The sequence below is a fragment of the Stylophora pistillata genome, chromosome 9 (assembly GCF_964205215.1).
Source record: "Stylophora pistillata chromosome 9, jaStyPist1.2, whole genome shotgun sequence".
NCBI lineage: Eukaryota > Metazoa > Cnidaria > Anthozoa > Scleractinia > Pocilloporidae > Stylophora > Stylophora pistillata.
In genome coordinates this window covers 2,363,172-2,386,991 of record NC_142527.1, presented here as the reverse complement: position 1 = coordinate 2,386,991, position 23,820 = coordinate 2,363,172, and the positions used below count along the sequence as shown (strand labels likewise).

At 39.0% G+C, this 23,820-nt stretch overlaps 2 protein-coding genes and 1 long non-coding RNA gene across 3 annotated transcripts in view; 1 reads left to right on the top strand and 2 right to left on the bottom strand.

Annotated features, from left to right (window-relative positions):
- Positions 1-18,285, top strand: part of LOC111326456 (uncharacterized) — a 45,792-nt gene extending 27,507 nt beyond the window's left edge. The window contains exon 5 of the long non-coding RNA XR_015991749.1: positions 17,262-18,285. This is a non-coding gene — a long non-coding RNA (uncharacterized LOC111326456). The remainder of the gene's footprint in view (positions 1-17,261) is intronic.
- LOC148722782 (uncharacterized) lies at positions 13,792-15,053 on the bottom strand. The gene has a single exon (XM_088733329.1). The coding sequence runs from the start codon at positions 14,924-14,926 to the stop codon at positions 14,465-14,467; it is 462 nt and encodes a 153-aa protein (XP_088589455.1). The 5' UTR covers positions 14,927-15,053; the 3' UTR covers positions 13,792-14,464.
- Positions 18,286-19,913: 1,628 nt separating the features above from the next.
- On the bottom strand, positions 19,914-23,745 carry LOC111327541 (uncharacterized protein C7orf57 homolog). The gene is made up of 2 exons (XM_022931755.2): positions 21,532-23,745; positions 19,914-20,980 (listed from the first exon to the last, which is right to left on the bottom strand). Exon 2 carries the CDS (start codon positions 20,911-20,913, stop codon positions 20,119-20,121), a length of 795 nt encoding a protein of 264 aa, XP_022787490.2. The 5' UTR covers positions 20,914-20,980; positions 21,532-23,745; the 3' UTR covers positions 19,914-20,118.
- Between the last annotated feature and the right edge of the window lie 75 nt (positions 23,746-23,820).

Genomic DNA, 23,820 nt, shown 5'->3' with positions numbered 1-23,820 from the left:
CGTTTTGCAAACTACCGTTAGATTCAACAAGTAAAGGAAATGGTTTCCGCTCACAGCGTAGATGAAGGCGGTTTAAGCAGATACCGTGCCCAGGGAGGATTTTTAAATAGATTCATTAATTCAATTACGATTTTAGACACACTTGACTTAAAGGTCTTTTCGTGATAGAAACTGCATGCGACATTCATCATGACCAGCCTATGGTGTTAATCTACACTGACCGTCTTGCTCGAAACTTCGATATGTTACCATAATTATCCCTGTACGCGCATTCGTGTGCATTCCCCACAAATAACTCTACGGTATCATTACATATCATCACTCGCGCCGCATAGCGTCTTCAGAACTAATCCTGTAATTGTAACAGCACAATAAATCTACTTTCAATTGGCTCATTTCCGTGTTGTCACAGTGATTACACCTTATCTGTCTTTTTGAGCCAGGCACGCTTCTTTGGATGGCTTGGCAATTGGTCAAATATTCATTTGATTGGCAGCCGGATTCTCAGAACGGTGTCTGCGGACTGCGAAGTGAAACTTTGACGATCTCACCAGGGCCTGTAAATGTATTTACAAAAGTTTGTTTCACAGCGTCAAAAGATATCTTGAGCTTGATATTTAAAGAGAGGAAATTCAGAAGCACAGAAATGAAAGAAAGTTTTCGACCCAGTCTAAGTTCACATTCTCCAAAATACAAAAAAATCGGTGACTCAATGTTGTCTTTTTTTGGTAGAGAATAACAATGAGAAGTAACCGAACTTCCGCGAAGTAGGGTTGTTTTATTCAAGGTCTTAATTGCCGTCGGTTGAATATGTTCTATGTACGCGTTGGTTGATAATATCGTCTATATTACGGAATACTAAACGGCCATCTTTTGCGCTATTTACCATGACAACTGATTCACTCCCACCTCGAAAAACTGAGTTGTTTAGCACCAGGTGCAGGTATGGAGAATTCATGCTTTTAACTCGTAACACTCTCCTAGTCTCAGTTCCCCAACCCCCTAATCGACTAAAAGTACAGCTTAACCACGATCTTAAAATAGAGACTTTGCATGATTCTGAAAGTGATTAATTGTGTGATAAAATACAACACGCAATCTATTTAGATAATACAGTTGAAACCCGGAAGTAGGGTCAAATGTATGGCGGCAAACTCTTTGTTCTCTCGTTAACACGATTAAGGGTGCACTCAAGTTATTTGCTATCTTTTTATGTGGACATCATGAAAATAAGAAGCTCAAGGAAATCTGACTCCTTTACTTCTACAGATACTGCAATCACAAGTTTCCACTCAAGACCTGATTTTTTTTTTCATTTATGTGTTCTCGCAGTTATTCATGGACTTATAAGCATTTAATCCTCAGTGGAAATGTTGATAGACTTATCTATACTCTTTGTATAAATCAACTCAACGTTCTTTCACAAAAGCTGCAGTCTGATTGGTCACACTTCTCTGTATCTATTCCCTGATAGCTTAAGAGTTAAGTGGGTAACGCAACAGTGTGCGGTTTTAAACCAAATGAAGGTAAACACGAGCCCGCCTTGTTGTCAAGTTATGAAACAATGTGTTGTAAGTTACGATATAATAAATTTATCCTTAAACAATTAGATTATTCACACTATTTCTTTGCGTGATAGTCGAGTCCAGCTTCTCCCTCATCGACCATTACGCGATAGAAATCTCGTCGTCGTAATCTAATTGTTTAATAGACTTTTTAGGATTGATTGACTCGCCCAACCCTGGTACAACTGTGGTTCTTTATTGGAGTTGCGTGTGTATGCAAAGGTCGAACTTAATGCGCTGTTTTAGGAGTTTTATCTTAATCGTCGTTTACCACTGAAAATGGTGATAACAAACCGCTAAATGGGCCGGACATTGATTTCTTCATCACCAGAGGGCACGTGCTTTGTTCTATCGTTGCAGGGACCGATCAAGTAGAAATGTCTAGAGCTCCAAACTGGGCAGCAATCTTTACCTCTCAGTTTTGAGTGCAAGGGCTTGAAATAATTAGCAAAAGCGATTATGTTCTCTGCCATTGTTTATATTCTCGATCAAGGATTACAAGCAGAGTAGGCGAAGTCATAGGTAAGTTTTACTTTTCGCTTTTGCAATAAACTCAGTCGCAAATCTGACCAGATTTGACTTGCGAATGCTTGAAAAGAATCGTGAAGCTACAAAGAATCTTTTACTCCGGGTGTAATTTATGGAGTTAGATTCAAAGTTTCTAAACCGCATCGCAATGTTATCACATGAAACATACACCTAGGAGAAAATGAAATGTTTTTAGGCAGATCAAGCAGAGTGGAATGCGACGCAGGTTAGACATGTATTGTACTTGTTGATCGTTACAATGCAAAAAGTAATAATCGTTAATCAAATAAGTTGATTATTTGAACGTGATACAAAAGACATAAAAAGTTGAACTGAAGCGTGGCAATAATTATTAAGAAAAATGAATTGCATTTGATCTTTGACATCCCTCCTTCCTGAAAAATCGGCAGATAAAGCTCAGATAAAAGCAATCGTTGGTAAATCACGAGCAGCTAGAGAAAGCAAAGGAGAGTAGCCGACTAGAGTCCCGTACAGAGTCCCGTATATAGGACTGAAGCAAATGATTGGAGGTCACATGTCAAACAACTATGAAAACTGACGGCAATGGGATCCTTCTATGCATCATGACTTGCTAGCCATTTTGTCCTTTGAAACGGTAAATGACTGTTTCTCAACTTGCTGCTACCAAAGATGGAAGACACGTTGAGCAGAAAAACAAGATGACGAGTTGAAAAGGAGTGTGAGTAAGAGGGTTCCGAGAGGATTAGTGATTTTTAAACCACCATAGATTAACTTGACAGTTCACTGGTACCCATACATTTTTACACCTTGGTGGAGACAGTGGGGAGAGTCTAAGAATTAAGAACACTACACGATGACCAGCCGAGTCTCGAACCCAGACCTTTCAAGGGGGAGTTGCGCGCGCTAACCATGATGCCATCGAGTCTCGCGCGAATTTTTTCAGCAAGCATCTTATCAGTGTCTTGGCCGGAAACGATAAAGACAAGGGGCAGACTCGACATTTAGGTATAAATTGATGTTTGAGATCGTTTGCTAACTAAAATAAGTCCAAATCAAGTCTTTCAAGACTCGAACCGATTGGAATAATTACGTTGAAAGGAAAGTACGTGAAATGTTGATAGAAATTTCTGAATTTAAGATTACAAAGGCGATCGACTGGGACTGTACTTATGAAAGGTGTTTGAGGTTTTAAAGAAAATAATAATCCGTTTTTCGTCAACAGAAAATTCCTCCAGGGTCTCTGCTATACGGTCGAAGACAGACATTTTCCACTTTCTTTCCAGTTTCAGTAAATTTTTATCAATAATATAATCATAACAGGTTACGACCATCTTTTTTTCATACGACGTAATACGTTCCAATTCAAAGAAGTATCCTTTAGTGCGCTTTTTCCTAAGAATTTGATCCAAGGAATAGACAAGCACTTGATAGAAACTATGAGAACAGTTAAGAAAAGCAGATTAAAGTACTTCTTAACGATAAAAATTTGAACAATTTTGTTGCAAATTTACTCCCAGCTTTCTTTGTCGAACTCCCTTACCGGACAAGGAGCAAAGCTAAATGAATCTTGAGGCGGGAGGCAATTCGTTCACTGCGACACACAGTTCATTATAGGTACCCCAATAAAACCTCTGAAGTATTCTGAATGTTCCAATCACTTTTGTGTCTGCAAGAAATTGTATTATCCGTTTCTTACACGTTTAGTTAGCTAAATTTTCCCCAAGTTTTGAGGTGTGCGTTTGTCGCTGGGAGTTTGCACTGCTACAAATGAAAGATTTAGCACCTGATGCGTGAAATATTTTTTGATAATTTCTCCCGACTTTGTCACAAAATCATTGACATAATTCAATAGATCGTGACCTTAAAGAATTTTGACTTCTTCGTTTTCAGTTTTAGCGCTTACCTTGACTGAAATGCCTCCAAACGCTTGTTGCAGAGTGCAGCTACCAGTAAGGTGCAACACGGCCCAGGGAATTGAGATTTTGCAAAGAAAGAATGCAAAACTCTTTTCACCTGACGAGCCCGTTCGTCGCCGAAACAAAATCCGTAATTGAACTGTACGTCGTGAAATTTCTGCCAATTGGGAGGGAGACACCAGGCTCAGACTATTCCAAGTACTTATCACTTAACTGGACTATAGCGGCATGTCGCCTGTTAAGACCCGTTTCTGGTGCGCTTCGCGCTTGCTGTTCTCTGTGGTTTTTTTGCGCTAAACCTCACAAGCTAATATATATACATTTGACATGGTAAACCTGCGTGAGGCTCTTCACAGATTCTCCCCCATATTGACCTGTCCGGGGTCAAATCGCTAGGGAAACAATGTCCGCCCGACAATCGGATTATCATCTGTTATGCTTTCTGTGCCAGCAAACCGCAAAACATTTTTCCGCAAGTGTATATGCTAAGTTCCTTTAGCAAAGAAGAAATACAACAATCGAGTCCTTTTTTATCAATCTACGATGTGTTTTGATTAGAATAAAAGAAAAGAGGGCTGAGGTTCCCCAAGAACCTCGCAAAATAACTACAGTGATATTAGAAGGAAAAATGTCAGGCATTTGAAGAAAAATTCACACGAGTTTTGTTTACGGAAAATACCGATCTTGACCCAATGCTCATGACAAGATGGATAACACCTTTCTTCACTGGCAATTTAGTTAATGACATCTTTATCCGCCTCCTCAGGACTAAATTACATGAGGAGCTAGTTTGAAAATGTTGCCATAGCTACATATACAAAGTGAATCCTAATACAGTTTTTTTTTTTATCTCTCAACCAATACTCCCGCAATGCGGTTCCTTAAGCATCTCTGCTTATGGGCCTCTGCGCTTTTTGATCACATTTTATATTCTCATCACCTACGTGTGCAGCAGTGATACGATCATTGCCAGGAGAGAGCTGAAGGTTGAAGAGTGCGTTGACTTCGACGACTTGACCCATGCAGATGTTAACAATAAAACCAAGCATGACAAGTTTTCCTCTTTGAAGTATCGCTGTGTAAGATACTGTTTTTTTTTTTTTTTGTTTTTTGTTTTTTTTTAACAAGGAGACTTACATTGTTTGCTATTGAATTTCCAAATTTGTGATTATGCTGCCATAAGAGAAACCCTTGTGTAGCTCGTTGCATCACGTGCATTTGCTTCGTGATGTTCATTTGGGAATTTATATCTCCCTTTGTTAGCATCGAAGTCAGCTTAAGAAAGTAAGTCGCGAAATCGTTCTTACTGTGATGCCATACAGTATCCAACTTGTTATTTGTGAAGCAAGTGATCACGAAATTTCCTGACGCACTGAGCTGTTTATGCGGAAAAAGGCGTTAGACGCATCAGTGCTTTAAAGCCTTCCTCGTAGACAGTATAATACATTGTAATCTGTGAATACACATCGGAAATGTTTTATTCCCTTATTTCAGTATTGCTTTCTTCGTTTCGGTTTAGGACGGTGCAGAAAGGGGTTACTTAGTCAATTTGTAACTTGGTGTAGGTTAGAGTTTTGTTGCCATAACAATTACGAAAACGCTGAAAATTGATTTTCAAACCAAGATACATCTATAGTGATCTTAGAAGCTACCTGACGATGTCATGCGAAGCGTAATGCGGCCGGGAATGTTTATTGCCACTGGGGAGTTACTAGGGTTACACTGTTTGGCAGAGTTACCAATCAGGACTTTGGTACTGCTAGTGCATGCGTCATCTCTGGTGCTGTGAGCGATGTTTTCCGTATTTGTGTTTGTAAATAAGGTGTTGCGTTGGTTTTAAAAGTTAAATTTGTGGACATGTCAGGTCTTAACGAGGCTTTTCTTCTTAAACCAATTTGATATGCGTGTTACTTCCCGTGAGCTCGCACGAAACTGGTAGTCCAACTCAAACTACGGGCGGCGCTCAGTTTAATTTAAAATTTTATACGTCTTCAAGAACTGAGTTCTTGTTCTGCTGTAGAAATTGTGTCCCAGATAGAAGAAACGTGAGCCAAACAAAAGAAGATCTCAAGACAAAACTGCCGTGGATAGAGAGCCTTATATGTAGTTAGTCATGAAATCTATGTACGCTTTACGAGTTAGAGTTGAGCCCTTTTTAAAGCCAAGACATTGACGAAGCTCTAAGAAATGGAACGTGTTGGTATTTCCAAGACCAAGCCTAGTCACTGTCATCCTAAAAGACAATTGTTGTCAATGCGGATATACCGCATGGAGTAAAGTAGTTGCTGTCACCTAGAATTTCCTAGAGTAATGCTCTTTAAGCCTTTCGCTGATCCGTCAAATCAACAAAGACTTTATTTTGCCGTGCTTGTGTTCAGCAATAGATCGCGATGACGTCAAAATGCGGTCTGAACAAAAAAAAAGGAGGCACACGAGACGCAGCCGAGTGTGTCACTGATGTCCAAATCACAGAATATGTAATTTTGACATGTTCTGTGATGCGTTACTGTGTAGACCCACGGTAACTTAGAATCTATTTGTTTTGTGTAATGAAAATGCTAAGTGTTGCTAATGGTGACTTCATCAATGTGCCTTTCCTCCAATAGATTGAGTAAGGACCAATCAAAATCTGTGCATAGTTAGTTTATCAAATAATCTTTGTTATCCTCTATGCGCTTAAACGAATACACGCGTCCTTCCTTCAGAGGTAGGGGAAGTGCGAAGCAGACACAAAAGGCAAAACGCGTCAATTGCTACGCGCTGGAATTTTTTATTTCCATACCACGAAAAACATTTTAGTGAGTCGAGTCAGGTTTTCTCGCAGATCGGTAGTTTAACGTTAACCTAAAACAATAAGGCAAAGGCATCAAAAGGAATAAACTACTCTGTGACTGGACAACATTATAAATTTTCGTATATGCAAGAAAACAGACGCCGCCATTTTAAACTTAGCAGCCAGGCCCTCTATCTGTGATGCTCAAAGTTTCATACTTTCATCTGTCAAAGAGGAATTCCTCACTCAACTATGTTTTTCTGCGATAACCACAGCCAAAGGTGTTTGTGAGGCACACATCTCGTTTCCGTCAATGGAATTCAATTATTCAGTTCTAAGACGTCATGCGTACATAGCTAGGCGCAAAGCAAAGAAACCTCCCAGTAAAATGATGTCAAAAACACACATCGATTTGGGACAGGACAAACATAACAATGAAAGAAAACCCGCGAGTGCGAAGACATAAAAAAAAATGGAAACAAAAAAATGAAGAAAGAAGGTAAATAAAGAAGAATTAAGAACGTTATTATGTTGCCACTCTACGTTTCCGTTCAAAGAGACACTGTTTGTAAACTGAAGCGCTACATTTCTCTTAACAAACTATGAGAGTCTCCTATTTATTTCTTACTTAAAATAACACGCGTAATGTTTCGGTTATCATATAATTTGCTATTGATATTGTTTGAGCTGGTACTGAGCTGCGACAAAATTGATAAGTTGATAACTTCCGTGGTCCTTGTTATTACACTTCAAATCGCTCAACACTGATTTATGTCATTAATTTACTGTTTCTTCAAATGGCACTCTAAAGACAACACATATTGCACACGCCTCAATCTGCTTTTAACTCATTAAAGACCATTGCATGAATGACTAGTCAAAGAGAAATATATGAGAAACTTTGATCTTTCGAATACCAAACTGAATTTATAAGTTAATTGTCGTTAGAGGTGTGTGATATGGTACCAGATGGATTTCATAGAGTTGGTGCCGCTAGTACAAAAGCTGTTTAGTACTTCGGTTGGCGTTGTTAATTGCCCTGCAAAATTACGTCTCTGGGAATTTACCTTTTTGAAGGAAATTGTTTCGAACTCAACTGATAAATTATAGTGACTGAAGAAATGAAATCACATTCTTACCACATCAGTCGCCACTTCTACATCTGATTTTTTTTTTAATAAGTGATTATTGTTACGTAATCGTAAAGATTTTCAAAATGCAATGATAACATCTTACAACAATTAGCTTAATTGTCGAAAGCACTGTCCCACAATCTTCCACCAGACTGAACATAAACATCTTTATTTCGATGTAGCGCGCACTTTCGTTTGAATAGAAGTTTGGCTAACTTTTGATATGAGGTCTGTGTCTAAGTGCAATGTTCGTGGTGCTTGTAGCGACTCTTCGCTGATAATGTGCAGTGGAGCGAAATAACCTCGCGTAATCTGTTAATCGGATCATTTTATAGTACAAAATGTTTACGATTAAAATACGTTTAGCATGTTGAGGGTTGATTTGGTGCGAATAGAATAAGCTAACCCCAATCGGTGAGTGTAAAGCGAAATCTTCAATATGAACAGCACCAAGGTTGTGTTGAAGTTCTAACAAGGCGGTTTAGTTCTGATAAAATGTTACATGTCAGAGTTATGCTTGGTGAGCTCAGAGGTACACAAATGAGTCGCGCACCAAATTGGAAACAAATGCAGGTATACTTTATCGTTTCAGAAATCGTATCACTTTTATTATTTGTAAATTTATGATCATTTATGGCGGAACTAATGAAGTTGGAGCTAACAGTCCTATCTCACTAGTAAGACATATGACCACAAAACATCCAAAAGTTGAGGTTATGATTAAAAACTGGTTCAGAGGACTACAAATTAGATTCAAACAGTTCAAAATTTTTCTTTTCAATATTTTATCGCGCTCGAGCCAATTTTATCAAGGGAAGGAGTAATTTGGAGAACTCGAGGAAAGATGAACGTGGTTTTGTGCGGCCACACAATAATGTTCAGCACAGTAAAGTTACTCGCTGTGTAAAACTGTCAACGAGTCTGTCAGGGCGGTGTAACCTGGGCAAGCGAGGAGTTGTAATAGCTATTGAGTCTAGTTTTGCCTTTAGCAATTCATAATGACTTACCTTTTGATAGAAATCTCCGGGAAATAACAGCGAAATGGTACTTGGCAGTCCCAGTTGATTGCAACAACCTGAAGTGAAACCCATTGAAAGCAAGCAAGACACATCAGAAAGGCTGTATCAGTGTCACTTTGACTTTTGTTTTGTTCAGTAAATCAACCGGAAATCACATATCACATTAGGGTATCAAACAAAGTCGGAGTGTTTCCTGTTGTCGACTACTTGTTACCCGTACTGTAAAACTGTTTGACAACCGCAAAAGGTGATCGTCTACTAATAACAAAGGAACATTCGGTTGCTATGCGAAGCAATTGCCAATTCGGAAGCTTTCGTTTATGTGGAAAGATGCTGCAGAATGATGTATGTCTAACTTCTCTCACTAAGCTTCATTGTTCCAAAAGCTATCAAAAAAAGCTGTTTTGATGGCAGTAAAACTGTCTACTTTAAAGTATTTTTGCCTTCCTCTTCTAGCTAGCCTTTACTTTGATGAATTGTGAGTAAACTCATCGTGAAAATTACTTTGGAGAACGATAATAGAATTAACACTTTCTTGATTTAACTCTGTCGTTGCACCCACTCGACAATTAATCCTAAATCTTGCTCAAATTCCTTATCACTAGAAGTGAAACTATGAACATACCTACCTTTTATCCTTGTCTGCAAAGAAATGCCTTTATGTTATGGAGTTTTGTTGAATTTTCGTCACCTAAAGCTACAATAAGACGGCAAAAGGGTAAGACAGTGTTTACTGACACCCACTGAAGGTATAGATAGCTGGAGCTTATCCGCACGAGATCTAGAGTCACCGCTGGAAAAAAAACCGCCCTATTCTCGATGAAATCACTGTGAAATCCGCTCTAATGATGTCAGTTGATGCGGCATTCCATGCAGAGATACGGAGTAAACTAGTGATAATAGTCAAGGTGCGATAAGGAAAAACACGTTTAGTTAACGAGCGACTAGTCCCAAAAACGCCAACATCTACTAACAGAAACAGTCCCGAAAAATAAGCCTGGGTTGAATCCACAATACGCGGTATTTCTACACAAGAGTTTGGGGTTGAAGTGGCCTTCAGGGCGCTACAGAGGATATCTATCCCGAAACAACGTACCGGAAACTGGATATCCTTTAGATGAACAGTAAACATTTAAGTATGTGTAGTGTGCCTCCTCTTTCTGTTGTTTTTTATGCACTTCTTTGAATCTAGGAATCTTCCGCTGTTTGCTGCAAAGCTAAGAGATTTTATCTCATCAGCTAAAAGACCCGATCGGCGATTCTTTGTGTGGGGTATGTTTTTCTGTTGTTCGCCGCGATGTCAATAGTGTATCAAAACGGCCTCCTTCCTACACCTTCTCGGTTACAATTAGCTCCCCTTTCTTCGCCTTAGATGATAAATCTGTCTTGTCATTGAGCTGTATTGGAGAGAGCGGGATAATTTACCCTAATTAAGTCGTCCGTGGTTACAAGTGTCCGGTCTACACGAAGGAATTCAAAGTGCACTTTTTCTCCAATTTGAGAGATCAGCCATCTCCCCCGATCAAAGCATTCCAGTTGTCAAATTCTAACACAAGATACCTCGAGCTGTTTTTCTAAGTTTTCGCATTTTCTAGCGTGCTTTTCATTGACATCCGTTTTTTTCTGCCATGTAAGAAGCTTGGGTCTCCTTCGCTTCAAGGCCAAGATAAAATCGCCCATCAATGATACGCATATCTTTGAGAGATTAGACGACTTTTTTCTCTCCAACTCCTTGAAATTGTGAAATGTTTTGCGTTTTATTCAACTAATCCTGTAAATATTAGCTGAAAATTCGATGTCTCCAGTGTTAGGGTACTGACTGGGCTTACCATTTTAAGTGTAGTCACTGCCTGCATGATACATGCAGCATAGACATTGAAATGATCGACAAGATGTATTTAAAAAGACAATTTTGACCAATTCTCTTTCAGTCCCCGTTGTACAGACAGCTTTTTGTGACAGTAAATTGCGTGTGGTCTGCAAATTATCTTGATGTACTGTACATGATTCTGTCGTAGAGAACCTCGATAATCCTTTGCACCCAGTTAAACATAACACGCACCAATTTCCTCCTCGCTGTCAAAGTTATCATGTATATCAGTGCTTTGTGTTGTATGATTGGCCCGAGATCTACACATGGCCGGCATCTGCCTCGAACGATGGAAGAAGCACCAGGGAAGGGAGGCTACGTGACTTCAGAAAGGTCTGACCCGGCCCAGCATGAGACAAAATTATTTTATTCCATCGTCATATTCATGAAAAATAACAAATAGATTCCACGTTTCCGTGTGTCTTTTCATTAGTACAGAACCGCGTTTACTTGAAACGTGAACGGCAAGAGTGACCACGTGACCTTGTTTTCCCGCCATTTTTTCGCGTTTGCCGGTTGCGCTTTACCGTTTCTACGTGAAAGTAATCTGTTTCGCGTTTGCCGTGTACGTAAGATTTTCTTCACTTTTTCTCTCTCCAAGAGTAGAAGTTACTTTCCGGAAAAAGGGCACCAAAACTATTCCTTGTAAAACATACAAGAGTGCCTTCAAATCCGCCATGACGCGAGCTTACGCGAAGCTTAAGTAGCAAGGTTCACGCAAGCTGACGTTGCTAAATCTCAGCACTATTAATGGTACACAAACGACGTTAAAATGCGGTAAGAACCAAAAAATGGCACGCTAGGCTCCGCCGAGTGTGTCAGTGAGGCTCTTATCAAGCTCTGACGCCGTCTGTGATCTGTTGCTATACAGTTCCGCGCAACATGGAATCTAGCTGAACCTGTTTGTTTTATATAATAGAGAAGCAGAATAATTGTGACTTCACTATGCGGTTGGCCTCCAATAGATCACAAGTAAGAACCAATCATGATACATGCGTGAAGCAGTTTATTATACAAACTGTTATAGATCACGGCAACACGACCTCATTCAGTTACATCTGTCTTTTGTAGACAAAACATTTACTTAGCCCTTAAAAAAGCTGTATTCTAACGAGATTTGACCCGCGGGGACCGCGCCCCGTACGCGTCGGGATCACGCACACGACCATGTCGGGTTCCAGACAAAAACACGTTTCTCTAGTAGCTCAGAGGTACAATTTTAGCAACCGTTATACAGTCAGGCCGGCAACGCTGAGGGAGACGTCGATTAAAAAATGAACTGATATTTTTTTTGGTTAGAATTTCGTGAAATGCTCTTCACGCCGTCGTGGTTTGGTTAAGGCAAATATGGCCGAGCCAACCATGTGTTTATTTTAACAATGACCTTGACAAAAGTGTCGATGCACGCACACACTAGAGACCGCTCAGGGAAGAGGAGCGAGTGATATCGAGCTGGAGCTTTTCCGGGGGTTGTTGTTGCTGCTGTTTTTACCGTTTCGATCTGCTATCTCATGTGCAGTCGGCGGGAAATGATAGTTGATGATAATTTTTAGAACTGATGGTAACTGAGTCGTGAGTGTGAAGGTCTTTGAATGCATGCATTCTTTGCCCTCCAGCGTGTCGGGGAAGTCTGGGTCCCGGGCTCGTCAGGTCCTCGTGGTCTGCACTCCTTTACGGAAAAACGCACGGAAAGCTGATAACTTTCAGCTCGTGATTTAAAAGCTTTCCTCGTGTTCCCCCAACATCCCTCGTGGCTTTATCACGTGATACAGCCTGGAAAAACGTGTCCTATTACTTATATATAGTCTTGTAAAAGGCCATGGTCACGTCAATTTCCATGTCGAAACATGTTGATTTTTTCTTGTGAACAGTGCGCGACAACTAAGAATGAAGAGTAAAACTGAAGAATGAAAGAATATGTGCATTAAAATTGAAACTATGTTTTTTACATCTACTAATAGCGTTGTTTTTAGTCCTAGTTTTTGTATCAATCACTTTCACTACAGCAGATCCGAACTTCGAACAAATTACACGTTTAAAAAAACTGGCCGTTTTTCAAAATTTCTCTTTCTTTCGATCTTTCGTTAGCATGCTTGTTTGCATTAATATCATTATATTTCTTCGAACATATTTCAGGCAACAACCCAACCCTTTTGGAAAAAACAACTTATCAATAAAATGTATGCTGTTTCACTGAAACGTGATAGCACGACGCAACTTCTGCGCGATGACTAATTCTGCAATTAATTTTGCTTTTTTCAATCTTCCCTTGGAATATTTTAGCTTTGCTCTTCCCCACGCTCCACATGATGTACTTTTTCATGAGATTAAAAGCCTTGTGATGAGACACCTACGATTCATAAGGGAAAAAAAAATTAATCGCTGTTTTCATGCTATCATTTGTGTCTTGTTTTCTATTATGACGGCAACCTCTTACAAACCAGATGTGGCAAAAGTTTCAACGTAGAGGCGTCATGCGTCAATTCAAATTCAAAATACGTGTAATTAGGTCTTTCACACAAAACTTTTTTCAATGTACTTCATTGAGAACCTACGTCAAACTCGATAATAAAAACAAGAAGAGGAAGAAGGTTTTCAACTAAAAATAGACGAACTTTCATTTTATAATTTATTTCCCCGCTTCAATCAATATAAAAAATATGCAAGTTCCCAGCTGCACGCGTCGTTTTCGCCTGTAGGCTTTACCCTTTTCAGGAGAAACAGGTATTCAACCTACGTAACCTTTTATTAATGAGTTAGCTAAGTAGACTAGTATTTCCCCGCTTCATGAAATAGGATGCGTCTCGCGTATTTCTTGTTTGCTCTTTCAATTCACACTTATCGGAATTAAAAACCTCACGTAATTCCACAGGCGAGTCTGCTTTCTTACTTAGCTCATTAATATATATATATACATCTGCACATATACATCTATAGATGTCTTAAGACAAGTTAGAAAATTGAAAACAAAAAAGAAAAACAACACACAAACATACGCTCCAATGTCCAAGTTCTAATGTTTGTGACAATTTTATTGCGGACTGAAATCACCCAAAGGGTAGGCTTCTTCTTTGATGTTACCTCTGTTGACATTTTCACCATCAAATCAGACATCGTTGTATTTACATAGCATTCAACTTTTAAAAGCATGCCCTCTTGAAAGCAATCGTGTGACGTTCTAGTCGATTCATGTTAGCGTGGGCAATACGTAGGCAAGTTAATGATAATCGTTTCTAATGTATTACGTTACTGCTGAATGACCCTGTTGTCGGCTCAATAGACTCTATTTGCATGGAAGTCACGTCCGAAACCCAACTATCAACAGCTTGCCAAAAAATTAGTACATGTTGAAAACGAACCTTTGCGCCGAGTCACCTCACTCGGATTAATTCAGATCGTCGCCTGTCTGTTTCAGGGATTCGGGCGCATACATTTTGAACTATTTACAAAATAAAGTTCCATTTCTCCTCTTAATCAGGAGTATGTTCTTCTCGTGTTCTTAGATATGTCTGAAAATATACTATTTATTCAAGGCAGAGTTTCGCTCGGCTTTCTAGAGTCAGTGCGCGATTCTTGCGTGAGTGTTTTAAACAATAAATTAAACGAATTGCTTGCCTCAGGCAGCACGATTCTCTTTGACATAATCGTTTTTGTGGCACGTCAAATATCTAGTTCCATTTATACTGGAATTAAACTGGATCTTTTCTGGTCAACCACAGCAATCTCCTCGGAGCAGTTTTCCTGAATCACTGGCAGCATTCGTGGACCAAGTTTCCTTCTTTTCGTTTTCTTTACGGTTCTTTCGTTCTCAGGCTGATTGTCTTTAAAAACCCTCAACCACTCTTGTTTCTCTCCAGACGTATCGGCTCGGAAACAAAGAAATCCCGCTGAAGAACCGATTCGCTCTCCGTGCGGAGTTAGAGTAAAAGATATCTCGTCGTTTTCTGTCACAGTGCAGGATTTCAATCGCAGAAACGCGCGAGGTTTTCTCCCAATGAACGACGAATCTGTGTAAAATACGATGAACGGGTCTGACACGTTCGTATACGCTTCAGCCACAAGCCTAACTTGACGGCTTGGATTTTTGTCAGTAGCCAGCGACAAATAACCAGTCTTAGTTGCAGACATGTTTTCGTTCATATTTCCTCGATTTTTCTCTCTTAACTGACTTGTTACTCTCGTAGGATTAATATAAACACAACTCTGATTAGATTAACGCACGGGAATGCAGCCAATACGAAACTCGTGAATGTTGACGGCCTTTTAGCTTTTTACTTCTCACAATAGGAAGTGACGTAATGATCCAATAAATAAACCAGTAAAGCGGAAAAAAATTCCTTGTTTTTTTCTTTTCTTTTCAGTTTCGTGACGTTGGTGCTACCATGGCGAGGACATATCACTACGTGACAAAACGTGTTCACCGCGCCTTGCGTTACCTTTAAACATTTTTCGCGTTGTTTCTAGAGTTTCTAATCGTTCAAATTTATCGAAAATCGCAGGGCGTTACGAAGTTTTATTCTTATTCTTATCGAATTCCTAAGCGTCGTAAGCCAAATTTAATGTGAATAGTGGCCTGTTTTTGCAGGTGCCATGCAAACAAAGCCCCGGAAAACTCTCGCTTTTACCGGAACTGGGTTAATTTTCTAATATTACTGTGCCCAATATCGCAAAAAATATTAAATTGGACAAGCTTCTTCGGAAACACATAGCCTTGTTAGGATGTTGATATAATGTTTTGGTCTTTATTAGTCGTGTGCGTACGTGTGAAAACGCAAAAAGAGACTAACGAGGGAATACTGGAATCAATAAAACCACCTTTTAGGGCTTGCATCAAGACATTCGGACGTAATTGCTTTGATCTAATGAAGTCTGGGATTATTTATTACTGCATAAAGTAATCATCAGAATACAGCTTTTATTAAAATAAATACAATTTTAAAAAAATTAATTTCTATTTACAGAAATTTGTTCAGTCTTATCCAAAATTCGGGACACACCCCGGAAGAAACAGGGTTGAATCAAAATCCTAAAAAAAAAGTTACGAACTTGATCAAAATGTACCTAAACAGAAAGGTTGAATTTAAATCCGTCAAAAATGACTTCCCTCTTGATTTCAGCTGAAATCTGATTAGGTTTTGAGCTTCATCATCTCTGAATGTCTCCAATTAAGAGCATGTTCTGTATCAACATAATTACAAGCCAATTCACTTTCGAAATTGAAGCTGAGACAAAATTGGAATGAATCTATACTCTAAATCGACAGCTTTCATTTGAATTGAAATACTTTAATAATAAACCGGTGTAAGACTTAAACATTTGATTTAAAAAGAAAAGTCACATTTAATTTTGAGAATTTGACGACCATTTTTACACCGCCAAACTTAAACATGTACGATTAGACCTGAAACTGATTTTTTTGTTTATTTTGTCGAAACTGAGGTGGGGTTAGGAACTCGAAATTCAAAGTTACGACTCCGTCATTCGCTTGATCTAGTTTCGATACAGTTAGTTTGAGTTTCTTGTACGTCGAAACCTTTTCATTTCCTGCTTCACATTAGTGAAACTTTAAGATTAAAATTCACCATGATTAACTCCAACGAAATTGCGACTTCAATATCTCTTTAGGCAGTATTGTTTCAATACCGGTGGCAAGTTTTAACCATATGACGCCTTTCAAGGAAACAACCTACCAATAATTTTAACACGAAGTTGCAAATTAAGGGGTTCGTTACATTCAATTTGCTGGAAAATTAACAAAACTGGTGAAAACTGAAAACGAAGGAACTAATTTCTCAGTGTGACAGATATTTATGAGATGTTCAAAGGAAATGTTGCATCATCTTTAAAGCGTGCAAGTTTCATGTTCGGACAAATGGGTTTTTTCTTCTTCAGGATTTCCGAGATAAAAGTCTATTTACCTTCAAGAACTCTACCCCTTCAATACTCCCACAAGATTTATATGTAAGGTACCGTTCTGAGGCGTAATTTCTGTGGAAGTCATACATGTGATACATTTGAAGTATTAGAGTTGCTATTTTTGTTTTCTTGAAATGAGATCAAACAAATTGGCGCGATGTAAACAAGTGTCAATATACGAATATCACTGACTGTCCTTGGCGACGCTGTCGCCAAATCAAATATTGAATTTCGTTGAAAACAGAAACTGACTCAGCGGCCAAAGAACACGCCAGGACGCAATTTGAATGGAATGGAAACATGATTGAAAACTCAGCCTCGGTGTTGATTTTGTTTCATTATTTTCCAATATTTTTCAAGATTTATTGAAAGGTTTCGATGCGATCTTTGATGTTCTCGGGCGAAACTAGAAAGGAACCGAAAAATGTTATTGATTTCAGTAGTTTGAAAAATTGATCTTGTCTTTCCAACCATTGCATTGCATGTTTCCAATACAACGCGAGGTTCACATGTTAGCGCCTTCCACTTATAAGATTATTTTTGTCTGTCACTTTTGCAGAATTCGCGGGATATTTGTGCAACAAGGAGAGGTTAATGAAGAAACAATAATTTTCCTCAAGAATCCACTTCTCGCGCAGGGAAGACTGTAACTGGAGGAAAAAAAATGAACGAATAAAAAAAAAGACAAAGAACTGTTGGCATCATTTTGGAGAAGGGCCAATATCAGGCTTACCATGTGCGAGAAACAAAGTCAAGTAAAAGGAGTAGGCAAGTTTCCTCGGTCACGCCTAGTAGTTAGTGCGAACGCAAACGAAAACAGAAGCGGTTCAATATCAGAAGATACAATAATTGATATTTGTATTACAGGCAAAGGTTTTAATACGTAAAAATACGACGTGTATATGAGTAAAGTATCATTAGAGATGAATCAGTGAATAAGTTCCTACCTCTTACGACTGTAAAGTGCCAACCCGCGCGCAAACAAAATTCTGATTTGTATTAATTTCGAGAGCCAGAAGTAGGAGAGTTCTCATTTTGGGGCCCTATCGCGTGGTTAAGCCAAAGAAAATAGGATTTCTTAGAGACACGAGAATTTTTCCGGGAAAAAAGCGAGTTTGTAAAAAATTATCTGTAAAGGAATTGGCTTCAAGTTTGAGGGTAAGAGGATATGTTTGTGGTAACCGAGTTCGATTGAAGAATGTTCTACTGTTGAAACATGTTTTATTGTTATTTTTATTATTACTCTGGTCTGTGGTCTGCACATGTTGCGACTGATGTAAATTTGTGTCGATGCTGGTTTAATGATTGAGGTGAAGGCATCGTAAAAATGAGATTTGGCTCAGGCAGTTCAAAAGTGCTCGATCGCTCAGACAAAATGGAAAATAATGATTTAGTTCATTGGCCATCCTCTCTAGGTCACTGATTTCAGCAATTAAAATTCTACTGATTTGAAAAGGCCAAAGCCATATTGTTTATTCAAGGTGTACATGTAATATTAAAAGAATTTCAAGCTTGTCACGTGAAAATCAGAAAGAAAACGTGTTTACATCAAATAAAATGGTATTTCTCATGGACCGACTAAAGGCTGTCTCTCTCTGTAGTTCATTTGGCATAGTATCAATGCGCAGAATCTGATAAAGGTCGATCTGGGGTTCGATTCTCAGTGAGAACTAATAGTTTTTCCTTCGCCCCACGCTCGTGACAAGACTCTTAAAAAAAACGCGTGCACTTATTTTTTTAATACATAGTGTCACGTACATCAAGGCCTGATTGATATTGATGTGCGGTCGAAAATTCTCGGATGGTCGGGAATGCAGCCGATGAGTCGCTGATTTTTTCCTTGGTTTGAAAGGCCAAGAATAAATGTCTCCCGGTGCCTTTATTATGGCGCCACACATTTGAAATAAAAAGCACTCTGCGGTGATAAACATGTTGCTTATCTTTCAGTTGTTAGTCACCATACTTCTCGTCAACATTTAGAGTTACTTGAGTTATTGGAATGCGCCGGAATGCAGTCGAAGATAAACATGCTAACAAGATAGTAACTCAGATACAATGAAATATATGAAGTTCATATATTTTGAACTGCGGTATTAGATACATATGATACACGATCCCCGCAGTAGATAGCGCTATTTAAGCAATAGCGAAAATCAGACCTGAAAAAAATCAGGCCTGTACGGGATTCGAACCACTAACCTCTGCGATACTAATAGTAGTGCAGCGCTCTACCAATTGAGCTAACAAGCCAACTGGGAGCAAGCCGTTAAGTTGATTCGTAATAAACCCGTGAAAGTGATAAATGAGATACAATGCAATATATGAAGTTCATATATTGTGTACTGCGGTATTAGATATCACTTTCACGGGTTTATTACGAATCAACTTAACGGCCTACTCCCAGTTGGCTTGTTAGCTCAATTGGTAGAGCGCTGCACTAGTATCGCAGAGGTTAGTGGTTCGAATCCCGTACAGGCCTGATTTTTTTCAGGTCTGATTTTCGCTATTGCTTAAATAGCGCTATCTACTGCGAGGATCGTGTATCATATATATCTAATACCGCAGTTCAAAATATATGAACTTCATATATTTCATTGTATCTGATTTATCACTTTCACGGGTTTATTACGAATCAACTCAACGGCCTGCTCCCAGTTGGCTTGTTAGCTCAATTGGTAGAGCGCTGCACTAGTATCGCAGAGGTTAGTGGTTCGAATCCCGTTCAGGCCTGATTTTTTTCAGGTCTGATTTTCGCTATCATATGTAAGATAGTAACTGTATCCGATAAAGCTCAATAACATTAAAACTTGTCTTTTAGTCTTTCTTCTTTGTTGTTAGGTGGCTTCACGGAAACGATTTATCATACTGGCCCTCAAGAGTGTCTATTTTTTTGGTTCCTGTTAATCGTTTTGCCACATGGCCTAGAAACGCCTTAAACTCAACACAAATCTAAATACACTCGCAACATTTGGCATAGCGGGTTGTTGAGATTTTTACATGACGCTCATAATTTTTTAAATCTTACGGAAGGAATATTTGCTTATCTTGAACTGGTCCACTGTAGACCAAACGTTTTTCTCAAGTTCGACAAAAACTTTTTTTTAAAATGGACTATTTATACAACTTATAAAACTCGATATGAAATTAAATTAACAAAAACACCCCACATTGAACGCGAGAGAGCCGCGTTCACAAAAAGCCTACAAATTCGTAAAAGTAATGGGACGAAGCTTCTTATTTAATTCAGTTTCAAAACTTCTCAGTTCTCAGAACTTAACATTCCGGTTAATATTCTGAATGCATCTTCGCTAGAATTCTCGGACTGTGTAACATTAAAACTTTGCCATAAACACTATGATAACAAAAACATGATTGAGTCGGTCGTTCTAGCCCCAGTCTTATTAGTGGTCGACTTATCATTTCCTTAAGGCCTTCACAGACCACTTTTCATGCCATTCTGTAGCATAACTCGAGCTGAATAATTTTCTATTGCTGGACATCTGAGATTTCTTGGAGGACTCGGCCAACTTCACCTTCTTCTTCATTGGCACAACCTTTTTGGAAGTGCCCAGCTGCGCAGATTTTGTCCCCGCATTTTCCTTTACCACCAAAGGAGGCAGCTTGTCTAATTTTTCCTCTTCGTCCCGTTTCCAAAACGAAAACTTGTCGAAGCCGAAGATTGGACGATCGGGAATGCGATTTGATGTGCCCAACGACATGATCAGCTCTTCTGGTTCCAAGTACGTCATGTAATCTGGACGTTGATACACCTCAGGTTTTTTCAGTTGAGAAATCTTATAACACCGTTTTCCATACGTAACTCTGTACCTCTTGTGCTTCTCCTCTTCACTAAGTTCTTGTTCTTCGACCTTGCTATTATCATGGTAATACCAATCTGGTACTTTATATCTTCTAGGTTCGCTGTTTCTTCGTTCGTTTTCTTTATAACATAACAGGTTCTTTCGCCCGCCAGTTTTGGCTAACTTCACGTACTTCGAATCAGTTTCTGAAACTCTTCCCACATTCAGATATTTGTTTTCCTCCGCGTTTTTAATAACCAGCCTTGCTGTCTCGTTAGTCAGGTCCGGCACTTGTGAAATAGGAACACGCTGAATTGGTTTTGAGTCTGGCTTTTCACGAGGAATGTAATAACAGTACCAAATTTCTTCCCTCTCAGGCCTGTCCAAAGGCTTGTAAAACGGCTTGACCATATTTCTTATAAAGCCTTCTTTCTATACTTCATAGGTCTTTCCGAACAATCTTTCCGACAGCAATTCACTAACAGAATGAAAATAAATCCATGATGGTGCGTCAAGTTGAGAGCTTTTTCACAATTGTTAATACTTGATCATAACCGATTACACTATGGGACTTTTAATTACTGTTGTTTATTTACCAACCAGCTAATGAGAAAGGAGACTGTTCACCGCAGTCATAAGATGTCGCCGACTATTGTAAACAATGCTTTTACGAGATATTTGTGAGTAGCTTGAAACTTGCAGCTTTAGTGAAAAACGATATTTTTGCTCGGAAGACCGGATGAAAAACGAAAACGAGTGCGATTCCAAATAGGGCGAAAAAAAAAAATAGAAGATCCCTCTTCACTTCTTATTAGCACTTAGTTTACAAGCGAGAGATAAACGGACGGATGTAATCAATAAATAAAACTCTACACTTAAATAAATTAGGTGTGACAAAGTTTTGGAATCATGCTCACCAACAAAAATCGAAACATTAGTTACAGACGAAGTGAACAGGTCGAAAACAAAATCTTCTTATCGTAGTTTGAAGTCGTTTTAACAAAAGATAATAGCTTTAAGGCAACTTACTCATTTGTAGCTTAGTTTTGGCTCATCACTTGTCATTGTTTCCTTAATAAATTTCGCTCTCGCGCGAGATCGTTTTCTCCAATTAAACTGTAATAATTTATTATTGAATTATGACGCAGTTTAGCAGCTTGCAGCATGATACGAAAATCTGGTATGGAATTACTTCGATGGCAATCTACAGAAGAAGTAATTGGCGATAATTTTTTAATCAGAGGTCACGATCTGGGCTAATGAAGCTTATCAAAGCTACGACAAAAATTCTCGAACGTGATTGGTTATCACAAGCCCGATTTGAACACCAATAGGACAGTGAACGTGTCATGCCTGTGGAATTGTAAATCACTTGTAAGATTACTGACCAATTATTACCAATATATCATTAATACTCTGAGCTTAAACAGCGTGAAAATAACCATCAAACTCAAAAAGCAGTTTCCAATTGAGAGTCAAAAACAATTTGGGATCGCATATTCGATGGTTTTGTTTCAACTCCCGTCCTGTTACTCCTTTGAAAACTCACTCCTCCTTGCCTCGGCGAGAAACCTTGCCCACAGTCACCTTTTCCCGCGCTACAAGCAGTTTGCTTTCTCGCTTGAAATCTCATTGCCTGCTTGAGATTTGGAACTTGGAACTTGGAACTTATACTCTCAAATAGCTGGGCCAACGCTGGGAGATTTAGAATAACTAATTAATAGTGCTAATAATCTACAATAAATATGTAAAGTCTAAAAGAAACAATAAATGTAAATAGTTCAAAATCTTTTCAGGTGGTTCGGGGTCTTCATGTTCTGAATGTCCCTTATGGCTAATGATTTAAAAGAAGTAATGTTCTCAGCATGGACTGTTTGAGTTGACAGTTTATTCCATGCTCGAACAGTTCGTATAAACGGAGAATAACTGTGCGCCAAAACACTTGAGTGGGGCTGGAGCATGGCATGTTGGATCCTTGGTCTAGGAGCTGGTTGGATAGAAGATGGGAATTCAAGATCTATGAGAATGTTTTTCAGTGATTTTAGAAAAAAAAGTAACTTGGGCTAGCAAACGTCTGAATGCCAAGGAGTCCCAACCAAGTTGATGTACAAGATCTTGTGAGTTTGTAGATCTCTTGTAATTGTGCGCGACGAAACTAGCAGCCCGTCGCTGGACTTTTTCGATAGTTTCAGTGTCCCTGTTTCTGTGTGGATTCCAGGCAGCACTTGCATATTCTAGTAAAGGTCGAATAATTGCTTTGTAGGCTCTCTCCTTGACTTCAGCCGTACACGGTTGTAAAGTCCGTTTGACTAGCCCGAGAGCCCTATTGGCTTTGTTGGAAGTTTTGTCACAGTGTTCTTTCCAATTTAGCTTGCTCGTTAATCTAACACCCAGATAATCATAGGAAGTTACATGTTCCAAGACCTGACTATGCATGTAATATGGTAGTATGACAACGGTTCGCTTGTTGGTCAAGGAAATGTGGTAGCATTTCTTAATATTAAAACTCCATCTGCCAAAGACAGGCCCATGAAGTTAGTCTGTCAAGGTCTTGTTGAAGGATAAGATGATCCGCAGGCGATAGAACCTGTCGGCACATAATGGTGTCGTCAGCAAAGAGTCTAATATTTGACTTGATGTCACCCACGATGTCATTTATGTACATCAAGAAAAGCGTGGGGCCTAAGACAGACCCTTGTGGAACACCTGAAATAACCTTGCATGGGGTAGAGTGTACGCGGTTTACACTGACACTTTGAGAGCGGTTGCTTAAGAAACCCTTTATCCATAAGGCTTGGCCTTGAATACCATTGTAATATCACCTTTGTTCGGCTGGTTGGCTGTTGAGATCCGACTCTGACTTGGTTTTGAACGAATTCATTCGAGATGTGCTCTACCAAATTTTATCTCCTTCATCGATATTCATTTCGATCTCCTTCATGCACTCATGAAGAAATGAAGAATTTCTACGATATTTCCAAACATAAGTAAACTCATCTGAGAAATGGTTGCGATTTACATATTAAGAATAATCGTTTGTCAGCAGGGAAGCAATAACTGTTTACTTTCGCCAGAAAACTATGTAAACCCTGTAAACTTTTTATCCTTAGTCAATTAATTCCCGTTAATGTGGTGACCTTACCGAGTCAATAAAATAAAATGACACCTTAACTTGTTGTAATGGAATGTTCTGTGGATTAGTCTTAAAACGAAGTAAGTTACCAAAATACCCCAGCGTTGCTATTCTGTTACACGGTTTAAATAAGCTTATTTATTCAGTTGGAAGTAAACAACAGACTGTAAATTGAGAGAAAAAAA

Excerpts from the sequence above, each read along its gene's own strand:
- LOC148722782 (XM_088733329.1), bottom strand. The coding sequence starts at position 14,926 with ATGAACGAAAACATGTCTGCAACTAAGACTGGTTATTTGTCGCTGGCT.
- LOC111327541 (XM_022931755.2), bottom strand. The coding sequence starts at position 20,913 with ATGGTCAAGCCGTTTTACAAGCCTTTGGACAGGCCTGAGAGGGAAGAA.